Source organism: Urocitellus parryii, chromosome 8 (assembly GCF_045843805.1).
Source record: "Urocitellus parryii isolate mUroPar1 chromosome 8, mUroPar1.hap1, whole genome shotgun sequence".
Taxonomy (NCBI): Eukaryota; Metazoa; Chordata; class Mammalia; order Rodentia; family Sciuridae; genus Urocitellus; species Urocitellus parryii.
In genome coordinates this window covers 86081704-86104419 of record NC_135538.1, presented here as the reverse complement: position 1 = coordinate 86104419, position 22716 = coordinate 86081704, and the positions used below count along the sequence as shown (strand labels likewise).

The window sequence follows — 22716 nt, the reverse complement described above, 5'->3', positions numbered from 1 at the left end:
TAGCTGGGATTATAGGCATGCACCACCATACCCAGCTTTAAATTAGTTTTTTAAGCAGAACATATATTGGAAGTAATGTTATTTGGTATTTGTGTGTGTGTGTGTGTGTGTGTGTGTGTGTGTGTGTGTTTATGTATATGTGTGTGTATAGGATTACTTTTTAGTGTTCATATGAATAATTAAAATACTTGATTTCCTTGTTTTTTACTACAGTGCATGCAAGATATGGGAAATACTAAAGCAAGACTACTCTATGAAGCCAACCTTCCAGAGAACTTTCGAAGACCACAGACAGATCAGTATCCTTTAGAAATTATTAAATAATTAAGATTAACTCCTTTCTACTAGTCATATTTTATCTGTTAGTATTTAGGAGAATATGATATAAATTGTATCACATTCTTGTTCACTAAAGATAGAAATTGATTGGTTCTGAGCTATACTTTGTATATAGTAGGTTCTTAAATAGGAATTTGATAATTTACAATAATATATTTTTTATTTAATTATTACTGTGTGTAAAATTTTATGACTGATTCTTCTTGATTGATCTCCATCTCTTGATAGGAGAGTATTTGTTGCTTATTATTTTAAACTATTATTAGAGATTTGATTTGTGAGCATCATGAGCATTTAAAAAATCATTTCCATAAAGATTTTTTTTAATTAACTTTAGAGTAATTATGTGAAGCAGTTTGGCATTTATGCTTTAAGAGGGAAAATAAATATTCAGTGTTATGACCTATAATACCATATATTTACTGATATGACCTCTGACAGAGATTGCACAGTTGTGCTTGCTTTACATATATACTTTTTTTTTTTTTGAGTGGATAGGCAGACATTTTATTCAGGATATATTTCACATTTGTGAAAGATAAAATCATTTGATTCTTTAGATATGTTCATCAGGTTTTGGTTGCTGTGACCAAAATATCTTATAAGAACAACTTAAAGGAGAAAAAGGTTAATTTGGCTCATGGTTTCAGAGATTTAGTCTATGGTTGCCTGACTTCTCAGCTCTTGTCCCTAGGTGAGGCAGAACATCATGCCAAAAGGCTGTAGCAGTGGAATGTTGCTCAGGTTCATAACAGCCAGGTAGGAGAGAGAGCTAGGAATGTGATCCCCATGGGCATGTGCCCAGTGACCTACTTCCTCCAGTCATGCCTTAAGTGTTTATAGTTACCACCCATTAATCTATTCAAATTATTAACCCATCAAATCGATCAGTTCATTGATTAGATTACAGCTCTCATGACATAATCATTTTACCTCTGAACATTCCTGGAGTTTTTTACTCATGAGCTTTCGGGGATACCTCACATCCAAACCTTAACAATGGGATTTCTAAAATTCATTGAAGTTTTAGAAAGTAGGTTATTGGAATTTGCTCCTTTATAAATATGATTATTTAATTAATTGTAGGTGTTTGGATGCGTCCAAAGGTAATAAATAATATTTTTTATTTTGACAATAAATGTAGTTTCTTAAAGGTCAAGTGTATGTTACCCATTTCAGTTTATGTGGGCTGTGGAAAATAATTTTCTTTTCTTACACAAAGATTCACGGCATTATATATTTCTTTCTTTTAAAATTTGGACAGAAATTTTTTAAGTTATAATGGAAAAGTTAGTTATTTGCATTTGTCTTTTTCTTTTTCCATGGCTCCATTCCCTTTTGCAAATTTAGCAATCTGATATCCAAGGGTATTTTTGTTATAGAAGATCCTAGGGTAAGAGTGGGAGGTGTATTTCTGCTTTAAAAATTGTATGAGAAAAATTGTATGAGCGAGGAAATGTGCGACCTTTTAGATGGTTTTTATTTGAATTTCAGTTTTGTGAGGTAAGTGGCAAAAGAAGCTTATGAGGCATTTTGGTCTAAATTAAGAGTTTTCAGTATCATGTAGAGTAGTTTGGACCTCATTTCATTGTCACAAGGGTTGATGTGTTTGAAAAGCCATGAAGGGTTTTGAAGCAGGGGAAATATTAAACCATTAACTTTTACCTCAAAGAAAATTGGTTAGAGGAGGATGGACATCCTAGAGGAAGAGAGTGAACATGTAGAATAATAGTACAGCCCAAAATGAGCAGTGATGAAACTCTAAGTTACATAGTAGCATTGAATTAACAGGAAGGAACTGCAATGAAATTGGAATGCTGGAGCAGTTGGACTAGACTGACTTTGTTTCTGAGGAAGACACTGATCACAAAGATTCTAGCACAGATGACTGTAAAGCTTGTTCACTGAGAGAAGGAATTCATTACCAGATGGAGGTTTAAGGGTTAGAAATGAAAGATAATGAACCATGCTCCATTACTTTGGGCAGATTGAAGTGTCTGTTGTACATTTACATGGAATTATCCATTTGGTACCTGGAAATAAGAAAATGCAGATTGGGGAGTCACTTAACATAGAAGTGATTTATAGTGTTAGGTGAAGTTGTGTTTACCACAGGTAGTAGTTCTTTCTTCTTGTTTTTTATTGAGAATTCTAGAAGTGCTCTCTCCTTCTCCTCTGAAAAATGAAGACCTTGTGAAAATCCTAAGGAAGAGAGCATGGGGGAAGGAAATATAATCAAGCAAAAAATCAGTGTCCTAGATAGTTGTTTCCAGCTGCCTGTTGGTTGCACTAACTTATTCCTCTTTGTATTCTTGCCTGAGTTGACAAGAAATTCCCTTCATTGAACAATACACTTGTTATGGAAATTTTTGTGTACTGGGGTGATGGGTTTTGTTTGGGTTGGAATATGTAGGGGTTCTCTTGAATATTATGGGAACTGGGGATAAATTACCTGAGGTTCTTGAAAGTTTATATTTTTGTTTTTTATTTAATACTTTATAGATTAAAGCAGCTTCAAAGTTATTTAATTCATCACCTTGAATCCATGTTGTTTTTAAATGAGCCTAGATGATACTCAGGGAAGGATAATAGATGCCTTCTTAGTATCCTAGTATGTTGAACTTTTCTGTACAGTCTTAACTTAGTCTAACTGCTCCAGCATTCCAATTTCATTTCAGTTCCTTCTGTTCATTTTGTGTATGTTGTAGGCAGTTTAACTTAGAGAAATGAAATGTTAATGAGATAGTGTTTTTATCTCATTATTATTATTATTTGGTACTGGGTATTGAACCCAGAGTCACTAAACCACTGAGCCACACCCCTAGCCCTTTTTTGTATTTTATTTAGAGGTAGGATCTCACTGAGTTGCTTAGGGTCTTGATAAGTTGTTTGAAACTGGCTTTGAACTTGTGATTCTCCTGCCTCAGCCTCCCGAGCCACTGGGATTACAGGCATGGACCTCTGCGCTTGCTTCTATGTCATTATTATTTCTGATACTTTGTCAGATATAGTTTAAAATATTTGGTGCGTATCTAAATTTCAGGAAAGATGAGATTTTTATAGTGAATTAATTGGCGTCTGGTATCAGTAATTCTTCACCTTTGACCCAGTGAAAATAGAATTCTGGAAATCACAGCTGCAATACTTTACTACTTAATGGTTTGTTGGCATCATTATGTACATTGTCTTATTATGTACCAGGGATTGAACTGGGGGGGGGGGGGATGCGCTTGACCACTGTGAGCCATGTCTCCAGCCCATTTTTGTATTTTATTTAGAGGCAGGGTCTCACTGAGTTGCTTAGTGCCTTTCTTTTTGATGAGGCTGGCTTTGAACCCTTGATCCTCCTGCCTCAACTTCTTAGCTGCTGGGATTATAGGCCTGTGCCACCATGCCTAGTTTACATTGTCTTTTTAATTCTCAAAATATCTCAATGAGCCAGGCATTGTGGGTACATGCCTGTAATCCTAGCTGTTTGGGACGCCAAGGCAGGAGGATCACAGGTTTGAGGCTAGCCTGGGCAATTTAGGAGAACCTGTCTCAAAACAAAAATAAATAAAAAGATTTGGGATGTATCCCAGTGGTAGAGTACTTACCTAGCATGTCTGAGGGCCTGGGTTCAAATTCTAGTACTAAGAAAATATAAATATCTCATGGCTCTTTGAAAAGCCTTATATCTTAGTACTTTTATAGATAAAATAGTTTTACTTTATAAGGGAATCTAGTAAGAGAACCACTTTCTCTCCCTCCTTTCTCCTTCTCTCCTTCCTTCCTTCCATTGTTTGAAAGCTCATTGCTTTTTGAAGCCTAACATCTCTGCACTTTTATAGATATATGTCCCTAGAGGTATGTGGAATCAAACTGAGTTAAATTTATATAATATGGGACTTAATTATGTTCTTAACAAGATTTGTTGCTTTTTAAAAGCTTTACAATTTATAAAAGTTTTGTAAAAGCTGCTGTGAAAGTGTAATTCTCATGTGGGATGTGGTTAATTATAGGCTGCATGTGCTAACACATGACAAATGATAAAGCTTTACATTAAGCTTTTCATTATTAGGATATTTCATCTTATCTAAAAACTTTAATTACTTCAATTCCATGAGATCTATTGTGCACCAAAGCTAATCAGCAGTTCTCCTCCTCTAAGCTTTTTGAAGTGTTACTGCTGTCACTGGTATGTGTCTGAAACTGGAAGATTTTTTTTATTGGGAGTAGATATTAATTTCTGGTTCGAGTGGTATCTTTAAAGAAAGGGGGAAAGTCTTAAAAAACAAATACATATTAAAAGATAAAACGTGTAATAATGTTAAAAAATTTCTGAGCTTGTACCAATTTTTAGTTTTGGAGGAAGGAAGATTTAGACATGTTTACTGAATGATTTGTGATTATAGGCATGGAGAAGATTTTGGGATGTTTTGATGTTTTATTTATTAAATCTCAAATCAGCCACTTAAACTTGAATTGTTAGTAATATATTCCTTATCTTGATACTCTGAAATATTCTCATTCTATTTTTTTTGGTTGTGTTATTAATCTACATTAATGTAGATTATAACTTAAATTGTATCTTAAAGGACATCTAGAGCCTGGAAAATGAATTCCCTGATGTTCAATTATATTTGTTCTTTTGTTGTTGTTTTTCATTAACATATCTGTTTAAACTTGATTATGTATAAGCCCTCTTAGTCCTTAACATAGCTGTTGCTATTCCTCTTGTACCCTGATTATGGATCCTATCTTTTAAAAGATGATATGCCTATCAAAATACCTTTATATTGTCAATAAGAATTAAAACTTAAAATAGTACTTTGTCATATACCGTTCTTTTTTTACTACTTTACATATATAACATTTAATTGTTAAAGTAATCTTGTAAGATGAGTACTAAAATGAGTATATTTTAAAGCGGATGGAACTGAGGCACAAAGTTAGGTAAAAATAGAAACTAACTTCATTTATCAAATGCTTACTGTTTGTTATGTATTATACTAAGTGATATATATATATAAATATAAGCATTTAATAAATGAAGTTAGTTTTATTTTTAAATAAATGTGTATATATTGTGTATATGTATGTATGTGTGTATGTCACATACACATCAACCTTGTGAGGTGAGTATGACTATCTTTTTTATATATCTAGGAATAGGTCTGGTAGATTGGCTAAGTTCAGAGTCACAATAACTTCAAATAAGTGCCAATTGGTATCACAAATGAAGTTGTACAAATTTTCCTTTCAACGTTGTCTAAGTTGTCTGCATAATAACAGTTTATAGACAAGTTTCCTCTATAAATTTATCATGGCTGTTTTTTGCTTTCAGCATTGAATAGAATTCAGGAGTCAGTAACTACAGGCCTGTGAATCAATTGCCTAATTTTGTCAATGAATTTTTACTAAAACTCAGCTATCCCCACTTATTTTGAAGTTTCTATGGCCACTTTGTAGTTACAGAGGCAGAGTTAAGTAGTTATTAGCTCTCATACAAAATCTAAAATATTTACTGTTTGGTGTTATAAGTAAAAATTTGCTAATTCCTGGGATAGTTCTTTAGGTCAACTAACATTTGGAATTTTTTACAAAAACATAAGTAAGTACCTTGTAAGACATTTTTGCTCAAAGAAGAAGGTGGACACTGAGAGCAACCAAGGGCATAGTATGTTCCTTAAATCACAGTCCTTCCTTGAGTGACTACCATGGAATTTAAAAAATTTCCTTTGTGATGTGCTTTGATTTTTTTTTTCTTAAAATAATGTTTTCTGTTAAATAATTAGGAAGGTCCTAGAGAGTTTTCCTATACTAATGCTGTATTTTATTTTTATATCCTTGTAAAACAGTATGTATCAATGATATTAACTTTGACTTTAGATAATTTTTTAAATTGCTTACTACTTAGACATTTCTTAAAAGCATTTATTATTATAAGTGAAACCCTTAATTTTAGCTTCTTGACTTCTCCCTTCCTCAACTTTGCAAGAGAAAATTTGTCCATTATTTTTGTAATCCAAAAGGAATCCCATATGATACACTAACCTGTGTATGATATAGTATGTTTAGTAGAAAAGAGCGTTGTATTGGAATCACAGTACAGTATACACTCTTTCCATGTTGCTAATTCTTCATTTATGATGTGAAAATACTAGTATGTCCATTACTGAGTTGTGAGAGGAATTAACGGAAACAATATGCACAATTTACAGAATATGGTGTTTAACACATTGTGAGTATTGCCTGGGTATGAGTTTGTTTACTTATACTATAAACTCTAAATGAACCTGAATTAGTTTGGTGGTGGCAGTAGTGGAGGAATTAAAAATTATATATATTTCTAGTTGTAAATGTACAGAATGCCTTTATTTTATGTATTTTTATGTGGTGCTAAGGATCTAATACAGAGCCTCACACATGTTAGGCAAGCACTCTGCCACTGACCTACAGCCCCGGCCCCAGTTGTTGGAGTTGATTTGGGTGGTTTTTGTTGAATGGGAAAATTTCCTGAAAAATGTGATTTTTTTTTTTTTTTTTTTTAGGGGAGAAAGGAAAGAAGGTTATAGAACTTATAAGCAGAAGTAGTGTGAGAGTAAAAAATTTTAGAGGGTAGTCTTTTTGGAAAGGAATGAATACAGAGAAATATACATGTAACTAAACTCATGCTTTTCCTTAAGTTATCTGTTTTCAGAGCAGTAGAATTTTTCATCAGAGATAAATATGAAAAGAAGAAATACTATGATAAAAACGCTATAGCTATTACAAATGTAAGTAAAACCTTCAGCTCTAACTGATGTTTGTTGTATAGATATCAAAGTTTACCACATAGCTAAATTTATTTGTTGTAACAATATGCTAGTTATGTATGTTTAGATACTTAAAGTGTTGGAAATTTAGGGGGAGGAGTCACATAATGTTGATCTGCAAAGCAGAGCTTCTGATATAGAAAGGAGCATGTTCTGAATAAGAGTCTAATAAATGCTTATATGACATTTAACAAAGTTAATTTTATGAAAGTTTCAAAAATGATTAGGGTACTAACAGAAAAGGGAGAAAAATTTATTTTGCTAAATTCTGGGAACATATGAAAAAGAAAAAAGTCTTTCTCCAAGGTCTTTGGTGGGTCTTTTAAAACATGAAACAATTAGCCCAGTATTATATTAAAGCTTGACATTTTAATTGATAACTGTTGAACATTTTGGTACTTATTAGTTAAGACTTTATTGTAATAACCAAATATGTATGTTAACTATTTCTTTTTATTTTTTTCTGATTAAGTTGTCCCATTTCAGTTAATTATAGTTTAAAGCTAATTGCATTTATTGTTAAGATATTTTTTGGCCTTTGATTTCCATATTAATCAACTATAGTTGGGTGTGGTGGCACATGCCTGCAATCCCAGTGATTTGACTCGGGTGGCCGAAACAGGAGGCCGAAGCCTCTGCAACTTAGTGAGGCCCTAAGCAACTTAGTGAGACCCTGTCTCAAAATAAAAAATAAAAGGGCTGAAGGTGTGACTCAGTGGTAAAGTACCCCTGGGTTAAATCCCCAGTACCAAAAATAAGTAAGCAAGCTATAAACTAATCTTTTGGTGAAATAATTTTTCAGGTATTTTGTAGACAATAGTTTTTGTTCTATTTTTGGTCCATATGGAGAAGTGATATACTAAAAAATTTAAAAACTGAAAGCATTGCCTGTGAAATTTGGAAAAAGACAAGGATATCCACTCTCACCACTCCTATTTAGTATAGCACTAGAAATTCTAGCCAGAGCAATTAGGCAAGAAAAGGGAATATAAAAATAAAAATAGGAAAAGAAGGAGTCACATTATCACTGTAGATGATATGATGCTATGCATAGACGATCTAAAAAGCTTCACCAGAAAATGCTAGAGCTAATAAACAAATTCAGCAAACTAGTAGGTTAACAAATGAACATAAAAAAGCAATATCTTTTCTGTACAATACCTAACTGTTCAACATTTTGGTACTTATTAGTTAAGACTTTATTGTAATAATCAAATATGTATGTCAACTATTTCTTTTTTATTTATAAATGATGAATCTGTTGAGAAAGAAATCTGGAAAATGTTCCATTCACAGTAGACTCAAAAACCACCACCAACAACAACAATAACAAAAACTGGAAATAAATCTAACCGACTATAGAGCACTGGAGAAAGAAATTGAAGAAGATACAAGACCTCCACTGTTCATGGATAGGGAGAATTAATATTCCTAAATGGTCATGTTATCAAGAATAATATACAGATTCAGTGCAGTACCCATCAAAATACCAGTGGTATTCTTCATAGAACTAGAAAAAAACAGATCTAAAATTCATTTAGAAGAACAAAAGACCCAGAATAGGCAAAAGCAGTTTTAAGTCAATAAAGTAATGCTGGAGACATCACAGTATGACTTCAAATTATATTACAGAACTATGGTAACCAAAACTGCATGGTACGGGCATAAAAACAGATAAATAAATGTACAGAATAGAAGACAGAGACAAACCCACATAGATACAATCATATTTCAATCATCTGATCATTGACAAAAGTGCCAGAAATATACCTGGAAGAAAACAGCCTTTTAAATTAGTGGTACTGGGAAAACCTAAATTCTTCATATATGGAATGAAACTTGATCCTCCAATCTCTCACCCTACACAAAGATAATTCAAATAACATCAAAGATCTTGGAATTAGACCAAAAACTTTGAAGAAACTGCATGAAGAAACGTAGGGCCAACACTTCAACATATAGTAGTAACTTTTTCAATAGGATCCTTAAAACTCAGGAAGTAATGCTAAGAGTTTATAAGTGAGATAGCATCAAATTAAAATGTTTCTGTACAGGGAAGAAAACAGCATGAAGAGAGAAGCTACAGAATGGGAGAAAATCTCCACTAGCTACTCTTCAAAGGATTCATATCTATAATATATAAAACACTCAAAAACCTGAGCACCCAAACAAACCAAACAACCCAATTAATGAATGGGCAAGTGCACTAAAATAATATTTCTCAAAAGAAGAAATATAAATGACCAGCAAACATATGAAAAATGTTCAACATTGTTAGCAATTAAGGAAATACAAACAAAACTCTACCATGATTTCATTTCACTCTAATTAGAATAGCAGCCATCAAAAACACAAATAATTATAAATGCTGGAGAGGGTATGGAGGAGAAGGAACATTTTTATATTGTTGATGGGATTGTAAATTAGTGTAATCACTTTGGAAATCAGTATGGAATTTCCTCAAAAGAACTCGGAGCAGAATATGCCCCAACAATTCCATAAAACTCCTCCTTTAACTTGTCATACTGTAGTGATAAATGCATACCCAAGTATATAGCAGCACTAGGAACTAGCCTGGGTGTCTGTCAGTGGATGAATGGAAAAGAAAATATGGTATACATACAGTGGCATTTTATTCTGACATAAAGAATAATGAAATTTGCAGGAAAATGGATGGAACTTGAGACCAATATGTTAACCGAAATAAGTCAAACTGAGGAAGTCAAGGGTTGTATGTTTTCCCTCATATGGAAGCTAGAGATAACTCTGATAAAGAAGAGCTCTTTCAAGTGGCTATTAAGCTTGATGATACTATTATTCTATATTAAATAGCTCTAAATTAGTTTGTAGCTTTTCTGTCTGATTTTTATAATTTGTCTATTTCCTTTTGTTTCATGTCTTTTTTAAGTGCTCCAGGATGTGTTACTGCTCTTAATTTGTTTTCTTATTTTGAGAGTTTTGCAGTAAAGGCATAAAGATGACTCTTTTCCTCTGTGTAAGGCAATAATTTTTACTCTTTAAACCACTATACCAATATATTTCTTGCCTTTTTATAGCAAAACATTTCAAAATGTTGTGACAAAATACGAAGCAGTAAACTAAAAAAAGGCAGTTTTGTGCGTTTTCTAAATTCTTACCCCTCTGCTTCCCAGGCCATCTAATATGTCTGTGAACCAATCCTCATTCAATCCATTATATAGAGTGCGAGAGTGGCTATGATAGAATCATTCCTAGGGATTTATTTACAGTTGTAGATTATGGCTTTAACGTAGTACTTTTGAGAAAGCAGAGGGGCTTATATGTTTTATTTTGATAGAAGGAGTTTGTGTATAGAACTTGCAGTGTTGAGTGCTCTGTGGCACTGTAAACATGAGTTATAGAAGAAGGCTTAAAGGAGAAAAGCAAAGTTCAGAGAGGGGCAAAAACAAAGGAAAGTATGTAGAAATATTTTTGTACTAGAAGAAATGTTTACTGATTTATAGTGTCAAACTAGAAAAGATTTTATGTGTGTGTGTCTTATAACTACATGATCCTGGGCACAAACATGGTCACTTTGTCCTCATTCATTATCAAACCTCATTACACTCTTTCCAAAGATTTGTGTTAATCTCCTTTTGAAATTAGGTATAGAATGACAGAAATTAACTGTTGAAATCCCCTTGGAATGTTCCTTTGTTTATGTTTTCATTTAATCAGGCAACATTAGTGAGTATGTATCATGTGCAGGGCACTGACATTGATTTAATTGTTGCTCCAAGTAGCTTATTTTCAAACACTTTCAGCATGTCATAGACATGTACTGTGAACTGTATTCTAAAGCAGAATGAAGTAATTGTTGTTACCAAAGAGTAAAAGTGCTATAAAAACAGAATGTACAAAGCAGTAGTTTATTTCCACTAGAATAATTCTTAAAGGAATTATTTTTGAGATTATCCTCAATAGGGAAGTAGAATTTCAGCAAGGAGGAAATGGGCTGGTATGTAAGAAGAAATGTTGACAATGCAGGAAAGACTTTCCAATCTGAAGGGACATTTTCTCCCATCTCTGCCAAAGTGAGGTGAGGAAGGAAAGCCTGGGGGTATTATTTGGTGCTTAGGGTTTGGTAAGTAATCCATAAGATTGTTCTGTTTAGCAAGTGTGAAAGAGAGATTATCAGGAGGAGGTAGATGAGGAAGAGAAAATAAATACATGAGGAGGTAAATTTCAAAAAACAAATAGGATTATATGGAGAACTTGAATCCCAGGTTGCTCAGGATTTTGCACTTCTTTAAAAAAGAGATTGGTTATTATATTAATTTTATTTCCTACTTCATAATTTACTGGAAATTTGATGACTTAACACAATTTACTATCTTATAATTTCTGTAGGTTGAGTCTAAGCATGGGTCATGGCTTTCTCTGCTTAGAATCTTACTAGCATCTATGTACATCAAACAAACCATTCTCAATTTGAAGAGTCAAATAGATCACAATACAATAATACTGGGGGACTTTAACACACTTCTCTCACCACTGGACAGATCTTCTAAACAAAAACTAAATAAGGAAACTGTAGAACTGAATAATACAATCAATAATTCAGACTTACCAGACATATACAGAGCATTTCATCCATCAATGAGAGAATATACTTTATTCTCAGCAGCACATGGATCCTTCTCTATAATAGACCATATCTTATGCCACAAAGCAACTCTTAGTAACTACAAAAAAACAGAGCTAATACCCTATATTCTATCAGAATATAATGGGATGAAATTAGAAATCAACAATAAAACTAAAAATAAAATACAAGTTACTATAATACATGGAGACTAAATAATACACAATTGAATGATGAATGGATAATAGAAGAAATCAAGGATGAAATAAAAAATTTCTTAAAGGTAAATGAGAACACTAATACAACATATCAAAATCTCTGGGACACTATGAAGAAAGTAATAAGAGGAAAGTTTATTGCATTGAGCACATTAAAAGAATAAAACGTCAATAAATAAATGACCTAACACTATATCTCAAAGCCCAAGAAAAAGAAGAACAAATCTACATCAAAAGCAGTAGAAGACAGGAAATAATTAAAATCAGAGGTGAAATTAGAACAAAAGAAACAATTGAAAAAATTGACAACAAAAAGTTGGTTCTTTGAAAAAATAGATAACCCCTGGCCGTGCTAATGAAGAGAAAAGGAAAATTCAAATTACTAAAATATAAGATGAAGAAGGAAATATCACAATGGACACATCTGAAATACAAAAGATAATTAGAAGCTATTTTGAAAATTTATACTCTAATAAAGTAGAAAATATCGAAGACATTGACAAATTTCTAGAGACATATGACCTACCCATACTGAATGAGGAGGTCATACATGATTTAAATAGATCATTTTCAAGTAATGAAATAGAAAATGCCATCAAAAGCCTACCAATCAAGAAAAGTCCAGGACCAGATGGATTCTCAGCCAAGTTCCACAAGATTTTCAAAGAAGAATTGACACCAGTGCTCCTCAAAGTATTCCATGAAACAGGAAAGGAGGGAACCCTTCCATAGTCATTTTACAAGGCTAATGTCATCCTGATACCAAAACCAGACAAAGACACATCAAGGAAAGAAAACTTCAGACCAGTATCCTTGATGAACATAGATGCAAAAATTCTCGATAAAATTCTGGCAAACTGCATATAAAAACATATTAAAAAGATAGTGCACCACCATCAAGTAGGATTCATCCCAAGGATGGAGGGTTGGTTCAACACACGGAAATCAATAAACGTAATTCATCATATTAATAGAATCATATGATCATCTTAATAGATGCAGAAAAAGCATTTGACAAAAAAAAAGCACACCTTCATGTGCAAAACACTAGAAAAACTAGGGATAGTAGGAACATACCTCAACATCATAAAAGCTATGTATACTAAACCCAAGGCTGGTATCATTCTACATGGAGAAAAAGTGAATGCATTCCCTCTAAGAACTGGAACAAGACCTCTTTTACCACTTCTATTCAACATCATCCTTGAAACTCTAGCCACAGCAATTAGACAAAAGAAAGAAATTAAAGGGACACAAATAGGTAAAGAAGAGCTCAAACTATCACTGTTTCCTGATGACATAATTCTATACCTATAAGATCCAAAAAATTCCACCAGAAAACTTCTAGAACTAATAAATGAATTCAACAAAGTAGCAGGATATAAAATCAACACTCATAAATCAAATACATTCCTATACATCAGCAATGAATCCACTGAAAGAGAAATTAGGAAAACTACTCCATTCACAATAGCCTCAAAAAAAAAAAAAAACAACAAAACAAAACAAAAACAAAAACCCTGGGAATCAATCTAACAAAAGAGGTGAAAGACCTCTACAATGAAAATTATAGAACACTAACAAAAGAAATTGAAGAAAACCTCAGAGAAAACCATGCTCCTGGATAGGTAGAGTTAATATTGTCAAAATGGCCATAGTACCAAAAGCATTATACAGATTTAATGCAATTCCTACTAAAATCCCAATGACATTCTTCATAGAAATAGAAAAACAATCAGGAAATTTATTTGGAAAAATAAGAGACCCAGAATAGCTAAAACAATCCTTAGCAAGAAAAGTGAAGCAGGAGGCATCACAATACCAGACCTTAAACTGTACTACAGAGTTATAGTAACAAAAATGGCATAGTATTGGCACCAAAATAGACTTTAGACCAGTGGTACAGAATAGAGGACACAAAGACGAACCCACATAAATATGATTATCTCATACTAGACAAGGGTGCCAAAAACATTGACTGGAGAAAAAATATCCTGTTCAACAAATGGTGCTGGCAAAACTGGAAATCCATATGTAGAAAAAGGAAATTAAACCTCTGTTTCTCACCCCGCACAAAAATCTACTCAAAGTGGTTCAAAGACTTAAGCACTAGAACAAAGAACGGTTTTAGAAGAAAAAATAGGCCCAAATCTTTACCATATAAGCCTAGGATCTGACTTCCTTAACAAGACTCCTAAGCGCAAGAAGTAAAATCAAGAATCAATAAATGGGATGGATTTAAATTAAAAAGCTTCTTTTCAGCAAAGGAAACAATAACGTGAGGAGAAAATCATTACCACTTGCACCTTCAATAAAGCATTAATCTCAAGGGTATATGAAGAGCTCAAAAATCTTAACACCAAAAAAACAAACAACCCAATCAATAAATGGACTAAGGAACTGAACAGACACTTCACAGAAGAAGAAATACATTCAATCAACAAATATATGAAAAAGTGTTCAACATCTCTAGCAATTAGAGAAATGCAAATCAAAATTACTCTTAAGATTTCAACTCTTGTCAGAATGGCAATCATCAAGAAGATAGGCAATAATAAATGTTGGCGAAGATGTGGTGAAAAAGGTACACTCATACATTGCTGTGGGACTACAAATTAATGCAACCACTATGGAAAACAGTAAGGAGATTCCTCAGAAAATATCCACTCTTTGGTTTATACTTAAAGGACTTAAAATCAGGGTAGTTTAGTGACACAACCACATCAGTGTTTGTAGCAGCTTAATTCACAATAGCTGGACGATGGAACCAACCAACCTAGATGTCCCTCAATAGAGAAATGGATAAAGAAAATGTTGTATATACACTCAGTGGAATATTACTCAGCTTTAAAGAGGAGTGAAATTATGGCATTTGCCAGTAAATGGTTGGAGTTGGAAAATATCATGCTAAGCTAAATAAGCCAATCCCAGAAAACCAAGGGCTGAATGTTTTCTCTAATATGTGGATGCTAATTCACAGTAAGGTTGTGGGAGGGGACACTAGGGAAGAATAGCATTACCTTAGATTAGGTAGAGGGAAGTGACAGGAGGGTAGGGGAGGGGATGTGGGGATAGGAAAGATAGAATGAAACAGACATTGTTACTATATATATATATGACTACATTATCAATATGATTCTGCAACATGTACACTCAGAAAATTCTATGAGAAAGTATATCCCATCTATGTATGGTATATCAAAGTGCATAAATGCATTCTACTGTCACGTATAACTTAACGAAAACAAAATTTTTTTTAAATTTAATATATTAAGACAGGCTTCTTCCACATGTTTAGTAGCCATGTTTACTTGGTTAAGTTTATCAAAGTCTTTTAATACTCCTAATAATGGTGAGTTTAATTGATAGGTTTTTCATATGATTATTTGTTAATTTATTAAATGTTTTTAGCTTTTGTGTAAAAAGACATCCCAGAAGTATAAATGACATTGGAAATCTTTTTATTCAGGGAGGTGGGGTGAGGATACTGGGAATTGACCAGGAGTGCTTTACCATTGAGTTACATCCCCAGTTCTTTTTATTTTTTATTTTGTGACTGGGTGTCAACTTGCTGAGTCTTGCCTCAAACTTGCCATCCTCCTGCCTCAGCCTCCCAGGTCACTGGGATTACAGGTATGCGCCACTGTGCCTGGCCAAAAATCCTTTTTTTTTTTTTTTTTTAAATGATTTCTAGACTTCTGAAAAGCTTCAGTTTCACTTTGCATATTTTCTCATGGATGGAAAGGATGGGCAGGAGAAAGGTAGGGAAGAAAAGGACTTTTAAACATGACTACCAAATTTACTGACATAACCAAGTCCCTGAAAATTTTTCTAAGTCTTTTCCTCTATCCATATGAAAGTGTGAAAATTCAGTAGAATGGAAATTAATATCTAGTTAAAATAAATACTAAGTTTGAAAATAAATTTATAAGGGATTTAAGAAAAGTATCTTAGCAAGCCAGTGAACTTCCACAGGACAATGACAACTGCAGAGATTTGAGTCTTCCTCTAGTTCTCCCTCTGAAATTCTCTCTTCCTCCTCTTTTCCTATAACAGAAACATTTATTGAGATCTATTGGTTGACAATTGCTAAAAATAGTGAGCATACTAGAAATGTCTTCCTCAGAGAACTTAATTGGATAGAGAATATTAATGAATAATCAGATATTTCCAGGACAGTATTGATAACTTTTATAATATGATAATATTACAGAAGCTATTTAAGAACACATATAAAGGGTCTGTGTAACTCAGTCTGAAGGTGTCAAATAATCATTTGAATATTTCCTGGAGGGGGCAGTGTCACCTCAAATTTAAAGGATGAGTAGGGACTAATAGAAGGTATTGGTATTTCAAACAGTGGAACAGTAAAAGCAATGACTGTTGGATGTAGACTAGAGACCTGAAACCCCCAAAACAGAGTATATCCCAGGCAGGGAAGGGAGTAGGGAGAACTAGGTCAGTGTGGCCTGTTTAAGGAGTTTGTAATTTGACTTTCTATAATGTATGTAAACTATTAAGATTTCTAAGCCGAGAATGTGATAAAATTTGCATTTCAAAATGATGAAGTATGGAGAATGGGTTTGGCAAAGAATAAGAATTGGAATGGGGGGACTTATTAGGACTAATTCAGGAGATGGATAGTGGCAGTAAAAATACTAGGGTGGTAAGAAGCAGATAGTTTTGAGAGATTTAGAAATTCCCCAGAGCACCTAGTTTTTGTTGCCTCTGTATTTCCTTTTAATCTTTGCCATCCTTTTGTCTCTCTTCCACTTAACACTTGTAGTGCTTCTTATTTTCAGTTGCCAATATGTTCAGCTCTGTTTCTTTATTCCTTGCTCACACAATGTATTTTACCCCGCTCATTGACTTTTTAAAAATCAACTTTATTGAGGTATAATTTATAGAAAATAAAATGCATATATTTTAATGGTTGGAAAATAAAAAAAAACCACTACCACCATAATCAGGTAAAGAACTTTTGCATCATTCCAAAAGGCTCTTTTGGGCCCCTTGTTAATAATCATCTTCTACCCCAACTCAGATAAACCATTGATTTGCTTTTTATCACAGTAGGTTACATTTTCTTTTCTAGAGTTTCACGTGAATAGTACAAAACACTATGTGTTCTTCTATGTCTGACTTCTTTCTTTGCATGTTTCTGAATTCCACCCTACTTTTGTATGTGCTCTTAATTCATTTCTTTTTTTAATAGCAAATAGTATATCATAATTTGTTGATATGCTTATAAGATTTTTCATTGTCTTTCTTACTGAACAGGTTTCTCTTCTTATCTGGAACATTGTATTTTCTTCTCCCTCTTCTGTTTTTTTAAAATTTTCTCCCTCTTCCATTTTTTTTGCATTAAAATGTTTGTTAAATTACTACTAATAATATTTATTGACTAAAAATTTCATATTTCTATTTCTTAGTTTTGAGATTGGCCAAGTCAGTTTATCGTCTTCTCAAAAACAGAACAGTTTTACAATGAAATTATCTTATTTTCTAAAGACTGGTAATTCTTGATGGTCATTGTATTTTATTTATTTATTTAATTTTTTTATACTGAGGGTTGAATCCAAGAGGTGCTTTACAACTGAGCTATGCCCCAGCCCTTTATAATTTTGAGACAGGGTCTCACAAAGTTGGTGAGTCTGACCTTGAATTTACAATCCTCCTGCTTCAGCCTCCTGAGTCATGGGAATTATAAGCATGTGCCATTGTGTCCGGAACCTTTCATATTTTTATGTTGTGGTTTTACATGAGTTTGAGGAAAAGGGGCTTTATGTTGCAAGTTTGAGGAAAAAGGAGCTTTATGATGCAAGTTATGATATTTTAAATTATTGCTTTTTAATTTCTTGTTTTTTTATGTAAACTTTCAGTTAAAGATCTCTAGTAAGTGAATATCCAGTAGGACAAATCATCTTTAAGCCAGTCTCTAATGCAATTTTGACCTTTTTAAAATGAAAGATCCTTGTATTGTGTACTACTTTTATATGAATGTGCTTTAGTAGTAATTAAATAGCTAGTTTATGTAGTTATAACAGAGCCAACACTGCAGGAAAAAAATATCCTGAACTAACTTAACAAGGAGATTGAAGGAGGACTTGTCATCTTGCAGTGTTATTTTGACATTATATAATGATCTATCTGTACTATCACCTTAAAAATTCCACACAGGCATATGATAGGGCAATATAGAGATGTCACTTTTATGGCTCCAAAGATGTATTATGCATTTTGTAAATGTATTTCAGTTATATTTTGGCAGTAAAAGAGAGCAAGAAGATAATGCTTTCATTAAAGTGATCAACTATGCATGTAGAAATTGGGTAGGAAGATGTGTGAAAAAGCTTTTGGATGAAACACTTTTTCGTGTATAAATTACCTCCACTGCATTTATAACTGTCTCATAATGTTTTGGGGGTAATTCAGCAAGTATAGCACTGGAAATGGTATTTGCATGCTAATCTTAAAGAAGCAAGTATATAAATTGGTTTGAATTAAGTCTGTCTGCTGTTCAGTTGTTAAATTACATTAGTCCAGTCTTTTCTCCCAGCCTTTCTTTTTTTTTTAACCTATTTTCTTAAATCATTGATTAAAAATTTTAATCTTTCAGCTGTTTTATTTTTCATTCTTTAAAGCTATCAGTTAAAAACAAAGTTATTTTCACTGTTCTACTTGGGACAATGTTCATGCTTCAGAACATTAGCTTTCAATAGTCATATTGACTGAAAGTGACCTATCAGAGAGGTTTAATTATTTTTCACCAATTTTTGGTGTGATCTATATAGTCTAGTGAAATCAGCTTTAAATAATACACTATTCTGTACTATTTCCTTTAAGAATTTCACATGGAAATTTTAAAAAAGCAGTATTTCCTTTTTTATGCATGTTTTCCCTTTTAACATGCTTCTGTATCTCAGAAATAAATGAGTCTTTCTTATGCCTGTCAATTCTGATCACTTTTTTTTTCCTGACTTTTTATCTGCACTTTGCAGATTTCCTCTTCTGATGCTCCTCTTCAGCCTTTGGTATCTTCTCCTTCTCTGCAAGTTGCTGTTGAGAAAAACAAATTGGAGGTATGGTAGTGTTTTAACCATCTGCATTATGTGGTATTCAGTGATAAATGAACTTTCTTTCACAATTTGCCATAATTTAAGAGCACTACAATAGCTTTTTTTTTTTAATTTTGAATGATCCACAGTACTAATTGTGTTTTTAAAAGCAACAATTTCTTCAGTTTTTTTTATGCCACAGGTATAATTAAAGGGTTTTAGTCTATATTTAATTTCAGGGTTACTGTTTTATTGGGCCATAAATATATCTCAACAGTAGTTAAGCAATTAGTTTTTTGTTGTTATTACTATCTTACACTTTAAGGAACTGTTTGTGTTTCTATTATTATAAGTACTTGAAAAAAATTGATATCAAAATTTTTTGAAGCAATAGCAACCATTATATAGATAAAATGTATGTAATTTGGGTTTATTAATTTAGAATATTGATTATTAGAATACATTTTGAATGGGGGTATTGGGTACATGGTATCATCACTATGCATTTTTAAAGAGTGCCCTAAAATATTTGAGAATTGTAATTTCCTTTGAATCTTAACCTTTTTTCTTTTGTTACATTGGCCTGAATTAATTAGTTTGGGGGGACTTCTTTCAGCTATCATTTTTCTAGTGTCTATTCCTTGATAAATGGCATGCTAGATATGAGGGATATAAAGGCAAGCAAAACAATATAAAGCCCCTGCACACAAGGAGTTTACAATCTAATGAAGGAAAACAGCTGTACAGCAGTTTATAGTGCAATATAATCAGTTTAGTGATTGAGGAAAACTCACTGTGCTGCTGTTAATACAGCAGGCGTGCTTTTGATGCATCTTATACTCTGAATACGTTTCAAGATATAAGGATTAGGAGGAATTCCAAATAGAGAGAGAAAGCACCTTGTTAAAAAGTTTATGGGTAAAGTATAGTGCTTGAGGAGTTGCAAGGTGAATGGCATAGCTGCAGTAACAGCAAGATAGAGAAGTGTGAGAGCTTTCTTAAAAGCCTGCTTAAAGGATTTGGTGTTCATTCTGAAGACCCAGGCACTTTAATGATGACTTCTGAGGAGTGACAGGATCAGATTTTCATGTTATAACACTACTCTACTGGCTCCATGGGGACTGAGATTTTGGTGATGGGTGACTAAAAGGCTTGAGAACCAAGATTTATCCAGGAATAAAATGATGGAGGCATGTGGTAAATGAGGATAAACATGAAAAGGAGAGCATAGTTTTGAGAGATATTAAGGTAGAATCTTTGGAGTTTAGTAATTGATGAATCATTGAGGTGCTTTGGAAAGCCTGTGACTCAGTGTCTGGCTTGAGCCCCTCTCCATAGATGATGAAACTATTTAGTGAGATAAGGATATAAGTTGAAGGGAATAAATAAGTTTGAGAATAGAAAGGAGAAGGAAATGAATTAAAAGTTGAATATACTGAGTATGAAGTAACTGTGGAATATGCAGATGATTGGACATACAAGTCTACAGCTCAGATTTATGGTGGTGGGGAGACCAAGACCCCAACCCCAGCCAGTATATTGAGTGACAGGAGGAAAACCAAGAGAATAGAAAGTTGGGAACATTTGAATCCATGAGTTATTAGCTGAGCAAGGGAAATTCATGAAATTATGAGGGATGGTTTTAGAGCACAAAGTACAGGGTTGGAAGTAGATAGACTGGGTTATTTGAGTATTATTGGTGGCTTAGGTCAGTAGGCAGTTTGAGGAAACAAGCACTCTAGGAGTTTTTGGGTTGCCTTGAGAAAGTGGAAAGATGCCAAAAGGCAGGTTTGGCCCTGTGAAAATTTTCCCTGAAGATATTTCTCATAGGGAAAGAACGTGAAATCCCTGGATTGCACTTTGTGTATATATGCATATTACTGGGGAGTGAATCCATGGACACTCTACCACTGTGCTACATCCCCATCCCTTTTTATTTTTTATTTTGAGACAGGGTCTTACTAAGTTGCCCAGGCTGGACTACAGCTTGTGATCCTTCTGCCTCATCCTACCAGGTTGCTGGGATTGAAGGCATGTGTTACTATAGGATTATGCTTTTATGTGGTTCCTGCTTCTGGATCTCAGAAAGCAGTGATCTTATTTGATCTCAAAAATCTAATGTCTATAGCTTAGGTAGTCCATTTAGAATGTCTTTTCATGCTTTTTCTCATAATTTTAAAATTATATTTTGTTTGTATTTTATCTTGTTATTATAGTGTTACTATGTAAGCTAATAAGTAAGTGTACAAGTATAGTAGAGAATATATGCTCATACTTTTAAAGATAGTATCTAATCAAAATTTGGCACCCATGTCTTCAACTCAGTAACTTAAGTATAGTTTGATTATGATGAACCCAATATGTAGTTTTTTTCTGTCTTATAGGACTCTAGAATGTTTATCCATTTTCTTGAACAGGAGGTCTGTCATTTCGCTATATAATTCTTATGTGTACCAACCAAATTTCAGGAACTACTATTTTACAGTACCAAAACCTGCTGTATTTTATTCTTTCAGAGAAAATAGAACTTCTTAGGTTCTAAAAGGCTTCTTTGATCTTTTAGCAGCTATTGATTCTATAGTGGGTTAAACTGTATTATCTGAGTTTAGAGTCCATGCTGTTACTGTTACTTCAAACCCTGTGTTATAATACCACATCTAGAATCAGAGTAGATGACAACCATATTTCGATGGCTGAAATTCCAGTGTTTAAAAGCATAAATCATGTTCTTCCTCTATTAAATGTAGCTAGCTAATTTGATTTATTTTGGTGATTTCATATGTGCCTGCCAGTTGCAGTGTTTAGGAAGTCTTTCCTACTCATCATAATGCCTTCCTTGAAAATTTTTACCAAAGATTGAATATCTTTTGAACAGAAATTTATTTCTCATATTTTCGAAGGCTATAAAAAAGTAAAAGCTCAAGGCTTCAGGACACTGTATGTCTTGTGCACCCCACTTCCTTAGTCATAGAATGCACGTTCTCACTGGCTTATTATGGTGAAAATGGGCAAGAGATCTCTCCAGGGCCTCTTTTATAAGAGTGCTAATCCTAGACAGGAGTACTCCACCCTCATGATGTAATCACCTATGAAAGGCTTCACCTCTTAATTCCATCATATTGTAGATTTATTTTCAATGTAAGAATTTTGGGGTGAGCACAGATTTTCAGACCATATCAAAACTAACATCTATGAGAGGTTATGGAGCTACCTGTACTCAATGTACTAGTGAGAATGTGTTTTTGCATTGCTTGCCTCACCAAACTTTGCTAATAATATATAGAAAACATCTTGTAATATATGAAGGATTTTTATACAACTCATTTATTCTTTACTTACAAAATGAAGGTGGTTGTTGTTGTTGTTGTTGTTATCTTTTCTGGAACTGGGGATTGAACCTAGGGCTTTGCAAATGCGAGGCAAACACTTTGCACGGCAAACACTTTGCACGGCAAACACTTTGCACTGTGCTACATCCCAGCCCAAGATAATGTTACTTACCTCATGAAGTTATTGTGAGGACTAACTCAAAACAGCACCTGGCACATAGTAAGGGTTCAGTGAATATTAACTGTTGTGGTAAAGAGTAACAATAACAAGAATAGCAAAAGCTCCACTGAACCACATTGAGTAGAGAGACTTGAATGTTTGGAGTCTCTAGTCCCTTATCCTAAAGGGATGCTTCGGGCACCACTTTTCTA

The 22716-nt window shown here is 33.4% G+C and overlaps 1 protein-coding gene across 2 annotated transcripts in view; it reads left to right on the top strand.

The window, feature by feature from the left end:
- Window positions 1–22716, top strand: part of Smap1 (small ArfGAP 1) — a 171906-nt gene that overhangs the window by 80101 nt on the left and 69089 nt on the right. The window contains exons 3-5 of one of the 2 annotated variants that reach the window (XM_026391320.2): window positions 214–299; window positions 7022–7097; window positions 18959–19039. In XM_026391320.2, coding sequence (XP_026247105.1) covers window positions 214–299; window positions 7022–7097; window positions 18959–19039 — 243 coding nt within the window. The remainder of the gene's footprint in view (window positions 1–213; window positions 300–7021; window positions 7098–18958; window positions 19040–22716) is intronic. The other variant, XM_077801688.1, reaches the window with a different exon arrangement.